Here is a 10,502-nt window from a genome sequence, read left to right on the forward strand (position 1 = left end):
CAACCAAGCAACATTGTACATATTTCCATCTACAATTAAAAGCACTTACACATAGATCTATGTATTTTCAACGTGATGTGTACTTAAATACCCTTAATCTAATAAAGAGTTTCTTCTCTTTTCAAGCAGATATGTCACGAGACAAAAATAGAGAACAGAAAATGTTACTGAAGACTACCTGATTCAACTGGTAAAATAACTCCAAACAGCTTTTGAATGTCCTGAGACATAAGCAAGGCAATTACATCTCTGCCTTGAATACGCTTCCTGACACCATCATTATCAGGATACTGACTTGTTACCTTTGCACTTCTGCAAAACTTCCCTAGAGTGTGGCGATGCCTATAGCAAATCCACATTTTTTGTTTATCCTCCTGAGCGAGGTGAAATAGGCCAGTCCTTGTCAAGATTAGCTCATTTTCACTTAAGACCTCTTTAGACAAGTGGAAGCTTATCAAATGATGTTTTACTTCATCATTGCATTCAGACAGTCGTACCAAACCACTTAAGCCATACGATGAACCAAAGTTTTTTCCATCTTTGCTATTCAAAAAGCAGTCCTGAGACATAATGAAAGTCTCGGTGGCACAGGGTGGCACAGGTTAATTCTTACGATGGAATCGAAGAGGGGAATTCGAACACTGGTTGTAGTGTTTGAATTGTTGGAAGAAATGGTGGCATGGGGATGTAGGAATGGTAAGTTTAACGAACAATTTCAAATTTTGCTGCTTGAATTGAAAGTAAAGTTCATTTGAATTGCTTTCGTATGTATTTCTGACGGTTTTAGATCTACCTGCTTGATTTATATCTGCTACGCTTCATGTTGACAAGTCCCTCAAAATAGCAGCCAAACTTGGAGTAAGGTAAATTAGGTAAGTTCACGGAGTTATAAAGTTTTCGTAAAGGTCGGGCCGCAAAGTTTTTTTCTGCAGTTACCTTTTCTACGGCACCTTATGTTAGGGTGCGTTTCTTTAAAAAAATCCAAGATTGGATTCTTAATCCGAGATCATGCGGATTCGTTATTTTTAAAGACACGAAAAATCCGAAAATGGATTTTTTTTTCAATTAGCCGTAACGACCCCAGCATGCAGTTCGCGTGTTTTGGGGGGAGTTTTCAAAATGGCGGAAAGTTTTGGTTTGATGTTTGAACTGTTCGAAGAAGTCCTTGCCGATGACCTTGAACAACAACAGGTTCTTTTAGGAGCCTATGACGAAGCAGTTTTATTCCTTTTGGCGGCCGGACAGCTCGTCCGAAAAGAACACGTTCGCACAAAGAATTTTTACGAAATAACCGTACCTAGTTACATACCGGAGGACTTCCGAAGTCACTTCCGCATGTCACGGCATACAGTTACAGTTCTCGAACATTTGCTTTCGGTCCACGGCGACTTACCTCAATACACCGGCGATAGAGGAAGACCACCGGTCGAGTTAAGAAAGCAAATCCTTATTACGCTGTGGATTCTTGGGAATCCAGAATGTTTACGCTCTGTTGCCGATCGATTTGATGTTTTGCAGGGCAACTGCGTACAGAGTCTACAGACGAGTTTGCAAAGCAATAGTGAGGAACTTAATGGATGAGTTTATCAAGTTTCCAACTGGTCTAAAAGCCCAAGCGGTGATGGAGGCCTTTGAAGAGAAAAAGGGTTTTCCGGGTGTTTTGGGGGCTATTGATGGCACCCACATACCAATCAAAGCACCACATAACAATCATGAACAATACATAAATCGCAAAGGTTTCTTTTCCGTCCAACTACAAGTCATTTGTGACCCGGATTTATTCATAACCGATGTTTTCTGTGGTTACCCTGGTTCAGTACACGATGCTCGCGTGTTTCGTAATTCTCCGATCTGCCGAGAAGTTGAAGTGAACCCAGACAATTATTTTCCTGGCAACTCCCACATTTTGGGAGACGCAGCATATCCCTTGAAGAGGTGGCTGTTGACCCCATTTCGAGACAACGGACGTTTGACTGCTCAACAAAGACGTTACAATACTGCCCACAGTTCCACCAGAATGGTGGTTGAGAGGTCCATAGGGCTTTTTAAGAACAGGTTTAGGAAGCTAAAAACAATGATGGATGTTGACAAAATTGAGGACATACCGGAAATTATTGTATCCTCTTGCATCTTACACAACATTTGCATTATTGAAGATGACATCGATGATTTTTTAGATGACTCTAATGATGATGATGACAATGATGACAATGATGATGACATCTTTCCACCAGGTGTAGGAGCAGTTGATAAGAGAAACATGATAATGAGACTGATCCCATAAACCTAGCATTTATAAGTGGTTTATGTATTGATACCTTTTGTACTGTGGTGTTTTCATGAACACTTCTTTCATAGGTGGTGTATGTCATTCATAAAGTTTATACTGTATAATAGTCTTTTTGCTATAAATATCAATATTTTATTTGTTTTTAAAAGTATATAAGAAAATAGTAGAGCCATGTACATGGATCACTTTATACTACCTGAAACATTTATGGTGTTGCTTGAAATGTAAACTTTCAACACAAATGTAACAGCCTAATACTCTGACAGTCCAGGTTGCTTGTGTCACGCACAGAAAGGAGGAAGTGCGTGACACAAGTGATCTGAAGCATCTGAGAATCAGGCTAAAAAAAGTAAAGGATATAAATAATATCAAAACCAGTTTAGTTAGGCCCTCTCACCTAATGTTGCTGTTGTAGTTCCTTGTATGTATGTGATAAAAAAAAACATACAACTTGCAATAATACTGTTAACATGTATGATATAATAAACTTTTAGATAACTCAATACTGACAACAAACTCAGGTTTACTGTATCTATGTTCATGTTTGTGGTCAAATAATCCCATGTTCTGCAACACAATAAAAAATTATGGAATCAAGGTTACTCTTTGTTCAATGATTTTTCAAAAACATTCAAAAATCGGCCGATGAGTGCCATGCGTTCATTGTGCATATTTTCAAACTTTTTAATCTTTTCCTTTTCTTCCTCTTTCCTGTCTTGTGTAAATTCCTTAAAGAGCCCAACGAGGTCTTCTCTTTTCTTCCGCTCTGGTAACTTCTTTTTCTTTGCTTTTGTAACCACAGGCTCCTCTGTGTCACTACCTGTGGAACTCAATGTGGAACTGGAATTTTTAACACTCTTGACTGCATCTTTGCTCCGTTTACCATCAATGTTGCTGCACAATGTTTTTGGAGCGATGGCATCATCTTTCGAAAATATTTCGTGAAGTTCGTCATAGAAGTTGCATTTCTTTCGGTCATTTCCGCTGACTTTGTTGTGATCAACACAAGCAACATAACTTCTCTTCAGATTTTTCAATTTCGTCTCACACGCCTTGGCATTAAAGAACACTCCGTTCTTCTTTAATTCTTCGCTGATTTCTTCCCACAGGGACTTGTTCTTTTTGTTTATATCTTTAAATCGTTCTCTGCGTTCGACATAGCAGGAAATTAACAACAGCACATCAGCTCTAGACCAGCGTACAAGAGCTCTCGATTCGCCTTCGGTGCCTTCACGCGACTGACTGAACGTGGCTGCAGCTGTTTCCAAAGAAGAAAAACTTGGACCAGGCTGAGGTGATACTGATCTGACTGTTTCATGGCTGAACTGTGATGCCTGCGGTGGTGGAAACATGAACTGAGGAAGATAAGGTTGAATGCCCGGTTGAACGTGGCTTTCGTTCCACTGATATTCTGGATATTCACCTGCAGATAAACTGTGCGTCCAATATTGTCCTGTAGATAGAAATAAAAGATGCCAAGACGCATCAAACATCCGGAAAATTTATAAAAATACGTACAGGACGGAAAATTTCGGTGAAACTACACAAAAAACTCACCTTGTTTATTCGCCATGGCCGGCAGCAGCTAATATTTACAACAAAATGGCGGGAATGTGGCGGATTTTAAGAAGACGACCGCTTGCCAAACGTACTGCTTTTTGTATCCGTGCAATAAAGAAACGCACGGATCATGAATCCTAAAAATCCGGATTTAGATTTGATCTAATGAATCCACTCGGAGTGTGGATTCTATAGATTCAAAATCCATTTTCGGATTTTATTAAAGAAACGCAAAATCCGTTTTTGGATTCAAGAATCCGGATTTGGATTTTTTTAAAGAAACGCACCCTTAGTTAGATCAGTTAAGAACGCTCACTTTTTCAAAACATTTACCTTGAATTTGATCTGTTTTGGCGTGTGTGACTTAAGCGAACCGATAAGGTGACATTCAAGTCTTCCTGTTTCTTTCATTGAAACGTGATGTTCACGAAAGTCGCTTCGATACATAAGATAGAGTTAATATACATGGCTGTGTTATTTTGTTTTTGCTGAGTTCCGTGGGTTTTTGTAAATTGTCCTCCAAAGTTGTCTTAAATTAAAGTCTTGAAAAGTGTCTTGACAAGCCTTCGCTCAAATGAAATTTAATTTTCGTAAAACTCTGAAAAACAAAGAGATCCGATCAAACGGATTGTGGTTTTAGTATAGATACATGAATGTCTTACAGCACACAAGAAATGAGCGAAATCCGTGTCTCAAGCAAAGTCGACCGGACTGCTCTTACAGAGAAACTCTCTTAAGCGCCCTCCTCCAAATTAACGTCCACCCCCTGGTCCATAATGTCAAACAAGTGCACCCCTCCAATAAGAAAATTCCCCTTCCTCTCTCACTTTTTTAAACTAATGGGGATGCAAGGAAAGCTGTTTCTGTTACCACTTTATTTACAACCTTTTATGCTTCATTTACATCGGAATCAGTACAGGAGAATAGCATAGTTTCCGTTTTTTCTTTGCCTCACGCTCGTGACAAGACGAAAAACATCTTTCTCTCTTTCTTTACCGAGCACAAAACTTACCATCTCTCTTTTCCATTTACAAGCTATTTTTAGTCTAGCAACTCCTAAAGTATTTATTTTTTCAGTTCGCACCATATTACAAGAGACGAAGATAAACATCTCACAATAATTTCAGATGGCTCCTCATCGACGCGTGATTAACAACAAAACTTCTCCTTGCAGAGATATCTTAATATGTGAGATAAACGCATCATGAAAACTTAGGGAGAAAGTTTTCTTCGAAGAGAGAGCATCGGAATCAGTAGATCCGAAGAAATATTTTTTAGTTCTTGCCAGGACACCACACGATATCTTTCCTTGGCTATAAATGTCTTTGACGAGGCAAGATATATTGTTGTTCTCGCCGCTCTGTTTATCCTTCTTAGTCTCAACTGCAAATATTTCCCAAGGTCATCAATATATTTTTTCGAAGAATATCGAGGATGTCTTTCGAAGTAGTTAAGAGGTTTAAGTTTATACTTCCTGTATGCTGGTATCTGTTCATTTAAGGACCTCGATTGACGTCAAATGTGGTTGAAGCAGAAAGGAGGCACATAACAAGTCTTGGGCAAATGTGACACCTACGTACAACTTTTTGACGTGATCTGTGATCACTCAATAAACAATCACTACTGCAGAGAAATGAATTTCCTTTCTTGATGTATATGTATATAGAGAGAAGAAATTACCACCGATGCTATTTATGCGACTGTGTTGAAATATATTACCGGTGAGAAGCCATAAAAAGGCGCATGGGAGTCAATAACACCATATGGAAGAAAAAAAAAGCAGTAAGAGGTTGTTGGTGAAATAAATCTTTGATTACGTTAAATGATATCGTGTCGCTCGAGGAATGGTAAACTATTACCTCCGCTCAAGTGAATTCAAAGTGTTGAAAAAACTTTCTAATTGTCAAGACAACTTGAACAACCAAATCCAATTTTATCTTTTATTTAGAAAAAATACGCGAAAATAGTTTAACCAAAGGGCATTCGTTTGCAAATGCATGCTAATTAAGCTGTGGGTTCCTTTCCTACCTGAGAAGCCATATCAAACTGTAATCTGTTGACATAAATAAGTTCTGTATTAGTCTAATACCCGGTATATTAAGCGAGTGAACAATTCCAATATGCTGTCAGCATCCACTTGAAAAATTTCTTTTGCAAAAAGAACTTAACATCTAGGTGTCTGTGTCCGCTAAACTAAAAGTGTCGTTTCCAAATAGATGGATTAAGTTTGACACGATAAATCTACAGCGATAAACAAAATTTGTTTCCTTCAGATTATATGAATCAACACGAGACCATAATTCCTCGGAGATCAAACGCTTTTTGCATTTTGTTGAAGCACCAAATATCGAAAAGGAGGCTGATATTATCAACGAATCTCTGTTTACGTAATTGTTGGTGTTTTAATTTTAATTGCGACGAACTTACGCAGAAAAAGAGCCATCCCAGCTGAAGAAATATATTATTTCAAAACAAGAATGAATTTTGACATTGGATTATGAAAATGGCAAATCTGTCTTTGCAACTGTGGTCATTTGGCAAAACCTTGAGATCACGATGTATAAATAGCAACGTGTCTTTAAAACAGTACTGTAATTACTTTTAGAATATGATGGTTTTTGGAGTGGTATTATCTTCCAATGCTAATGATGTAACTTACATCTCTGCCCTTCACGATCAACCCTATTTTATTCTAGCGGAACTCCAGACGAAAGAAAAACTCTCGAATAGAAGCAGGGCACAAGATAGAAAAAATAACACCCATTCTGCGTTTATTTTCTTTCATTTATCTATTCAGCAGAGGTGCCTGTTTTCTGTATATGGCGAGAACAAGCAGGCCGTGAAAGATTGAGTAAATCTGTCTTGCAAACATGGCTCGCACAACAACAAATTCAAACATCCAGTTGGGGGATGAAGTGTAAATTACTTTGAAATAGGAAATACGTATTATTTTCTCGAGTATGCAATGCTTGATTGTATTCACATCCCCATATCACCCGACATATCGTCATGGAATGTAGACCCTTGAACACCTGTTAAAAATAGGCTAAAGAGTTCCTTATTTACCCTTGAGGTAAAAATCTCGATGGAAGCTCCCAAGTATTCGTTTTTCCTGGAGTTTGCTTATATTTACTGGTGTAAATTTCTTTATTTTCCATAGCCTCTACTGAAGGTTTAAGCTCTTTTCATTTTACAGATTGAAAAACTTAAAGTTGAATTTCATTTCATTTCAGAAAGATTTGATTAACACATACTTTGCCTGTATCAGTGTCTTTCAAGAATAAAAACCCTCGAAAAACTGTAAAAATAGATGAAAGAATACACTTGTTACCCCTAAATATAAAAATCTCAAGATATCCTCCTGAGAGTTCGTCCTTCCTGTCGTGGTGCATGTTATTAGATAAACGTTGCATTATATCAAAGGAATTCCTTAAGGTTTAGTTTTTTTTTCTTCTTTTATAGATATTATTATAGTTTCATTTTATTAGAAAAAAAATTATTAACACACTCATGGCTAAATAAATGGCCTCAAAGACCAAGATTAACATCAAGAAAGATGTTGTTTTCGCTTCAGAAGCTATATGAGAATGTATTTTCCCACAGTATATTCAGGCAAGTAACATCAGTCATACTGTTTCAGAGCAAAGATGATTTTAAGAAAAGAAAACATACATTCTGAAATTTAAGTTTTTAAACGTCTACCTATGCAGCTCTGATAGGTTAAATAATTTTAAAAGTCATTCGTTTTCTTTTATTCGTCTATTCATCAGGGAAACCTGTTTTCTGTATATGGCCAAGGTAAGCGGCTCATTAAAGATTAAGCAAATTTGTTTTGTAAACACGGGTTGTACAGCAACAATATCAAACTCACACTTTGCGTATGGAGTGTAAACACTTTGAAATAGGAAATTTGTATTGTTTTCTCCAGTATGCAATGCTTTATTGAAATCAGATATCCCTATCACCCGATATTTGATCAAGAAGTGTGCGCCGTCAAAATTTGTAAAAAATACACTGAGCGATACACGTTACTGATAAAAATTTTTTTCTGACTTGTAATGCTGTTATGAGAGAAACCATACAATTTGATACTATTTACTCGTTAAAATTCCTTATCATTTCCATCATAGCCTTTCCTTTAAGTTCGAGTTTTGTATTTATTATTATTAATTTTTTACGGATGGCCCATATGATCAGTGGTTTTTATAGTTAATGATTGATATAAAGAAAGATTTTATTTATCTGTTGGTAAGAAAAACATACCATATAAAAAACATACGCTCACTCGCTAAAGAAGATGTACGCTTCAGAAGCCATATAAGGATTTGCACTTCCCCTTCTAAAACGTAAACATTAAATTCAAGCACTGCACCTGTGTTAAAACTATTATGAAGTATTTAGTTAGTTAAGTTCGTCAGATAGTTAGTTCAGCATGGTTAAGTCGTTCTATTCTATTTGATTTTACTAGACATGAGTTCAAAGTCCGCAGTTATTTTGATTTGAGCTTTCGTGATGAGTTTCCCACTTGTGACAGTCGTATCTTGTCTAACTTACATAAGAGGAGTGCTTAGTTTGTCTACAGACCTTACTTTGGACCCACAAGAAGGTTCTTTAGGGTTGTGGTTAACGCAGTCAGAGGTTGAATCAGTTAATCAGAGGCATTAAGTACTTTGTTGCTCATTTCGTGAAATTGTTTGGGTTAGTGTTCTAACAACCAATTTTTAATCTCCCAAAGTCAGTCAGCTGGCATGACCATATCTATCAATAGTGTATATTTAAGCATGTTTATAAGAGCAGAAAAAGGCAGCTGGAGAGCCCCTTGGTGCCCGAAATTTTATAGCCTTCAAAATTAATCTACATTCTACTTAAGACGTCGCTATTTGAGTCTTGCTCCTTCCTCTTTCATTTCTTGGCAATCTGTTTGAGCATCAAAGATCTAAGCAAAGAGGCACTTTTGACCAACAAAAAAGACCCTTTTTACAAGTGCTGCAGCTGTTTTTGTACCGTCTGGGTTTACGTCAACGGCTAGGTTACTAAGTTCTCTTCAAAATGGTTGCGTCTATTTTCGAATTATAACCACATTTAAAAACAATTTTCAAACGGTTAAAATTCCTTTGGAACCTCAACACGCTATTAGTAGGGTTCTACCGCAACAAATCTAAACTCGCATCAGGGTATTCTATTACAAAGTCAACCTATCCTTAACTATAAATTGGTTGGAAAAAGTGCGATTCGAGCAACATCGAGGAGTTGTTCAAAATGGCGGATGTGAGTAAAGTTTGAGAGCAGCAACTAAGAGGAGTTGCTAACAACACAGCTATATATTTCAATCCCTTATATGGTACTTGATAAAAGTATTGGAGGAGATTTCTCATCATATTGTAGGAAAAAAGTGCACGAAAATAAAAGTGTAAATATTGGTTATCTAAGTGGTATACCAAACCACTGTAAACATATAAATGTCATGTATTTGAACTGTGGATTAATAAATGAAGACGATCATCGCAGTTAAGAACACTTTTAAAGCAGTAACGAAAATTCAGCCAAAAAAAGATGAAAAATATAGGCTGTACGAGAATTGGACCCATGATTTTTGCGATACCGGTATAGTGCTCTAGCAACTGAGCTAACAAGCCAACAGTTGTGAGCTGATCATTATGTTGGTTCGTTACTAACACGTAGTGAAAATATTGCATTCTCACGAATGAAGGAATTGTTGTTTTACTGCAAAGTAGTTTACACTCTATTCCCCAATTGTCAGTTCAATTTGTTCCTTTCCAATCCGTGTTTACAAAACAAATTTGCTCAAATCTTTAACAAGCCACTCATTTTAGATGCGTAAAGAAAACGTGTTGTACCGTTGAATAGCCGAATAGAAGAAGATCAAATAATTTTAAAATCATTCAACTTATCAAAGCTCTATATCTGAACGATATATATATATATATATATATATATACAGCTATATATATATAGCTTTATATATATTTACATATACATATATATATATTTTTTTTCTTTTAATGAAATCGGATTGAAGTATAAGCCTTGTTATCTGCAAGCTCTAAAAAACCAACAACTCAAACCTCAAGGAAAAGCTTGGGGAATAATTAAGAATTGAAAAGAGTAAATATCATCAAAATAAATTATGTGATAACATCACCACTGGAGCCATTGATATTTTTATCTATAAGAAGAACAAGTGTTTTCGAAATCCATTTTTTACAGATTTTCGAGGATTTACATCATCATTTAAGCCACTGACTGAGGCAAAATATGTGTTAATGAAATCTAATGAACGTAAATTGAAGTATAATTGTTTTTATGAGTGAAATGAAATCAACTAAAACATCAAAGAAAAGCTTTGGAAGTAATTAGCAATTTGAATAAGTAAATATTCTCAAACTATGTGGTGTACCTGATACTATCATTAGAAGACGGACGAACATTTAGGATGGTCCATTGAGATTTTTATCTTAAAAGGTTAAATATTGTATTCTTTATTCTATTTGTTACAGAGTTTCAAGGGTCTACATTCTATGATCAAATATCGGGTGCCTGAGGGAAAAATGAATTTTAATATCACCCGAATGGAATGCATAAAAGCAGTGAGCTCTGAGGCTTCCTACAGTTGAGAACTCAAGTTCCAACG

General features: G+C 36.5%; 2 protein-coding genes across 2 annotated transcripts; one reads left to right on the forward strand and one right to left on the reverse strand.

Moving 5' to 3' along the window:
* The first annotated feature begins 1,527 nt into the window (after positions 1–1,527).
* LOC131773246 (putative nuclease HARBI1) lies at positions 1,528–2,300 on the forward strand. Its single transcript, XM_066158743.1, has one exon. The coding sequence runs from the start codon at positions 1,574–1,576 to the stop codon at positions 2,282–2,284; it is 711 nt and encodes a 236-aa protein (XP_066014840.1). The 5' UTR covers positions 1,528–1,573; the 3' UTR covers positions 2,285–2,300.
* A 589-nt stretch (positions 2,301–2,889) lies between these two features.
* LOC131773247 (uncharacterized) lies at positions 2,890–4,127 on the reverse strand. Its single transcript, XM_066158742.1, has 2 exons — positions 3,848–4,127; positions 2,890–3,743 (listed from the first exon to the last, which is right to left on the reverse strand). Exons 1-2 carry the CDS (start codon positions 3,861–3,863, stop codon positions 2,890–2,892), a joined length of 870 nt encoding a protein of 289 aa, XP_066014839.1. The 5' UTR covers positions 3,864–4,127.
* Between the last annotated feature and the right edge of the window lie 6,375 nt (positions 4,128–10,502).

Source organism: Pocillopora verrucosa, chromosome 12, assembly GCF_036669915.1.
Source record: "Pocillopora verrucosa isolate sample1 chromosome 12, ASM3666991v2, whole genome shotgun sequence".
In the NCBI taxonomy this organism is placed as follows: domain Eukaryota; kingdom Metazoa; phylum Cnidaria; class Anthozoa; order Scleractinia; family Pocilloporidae; genus Pocillopora; species Pocillopora verrucosa.

Excerpts from the sequence above, each read along its gene's own strand:
- LOC131773246 (XM_066158743.1), top strand. The coding sequence starts at position 1,574 with ATGGATGAGTTTATCAAGTTTCCAACTGGTCTAAAAGCCCAAGCGGTG.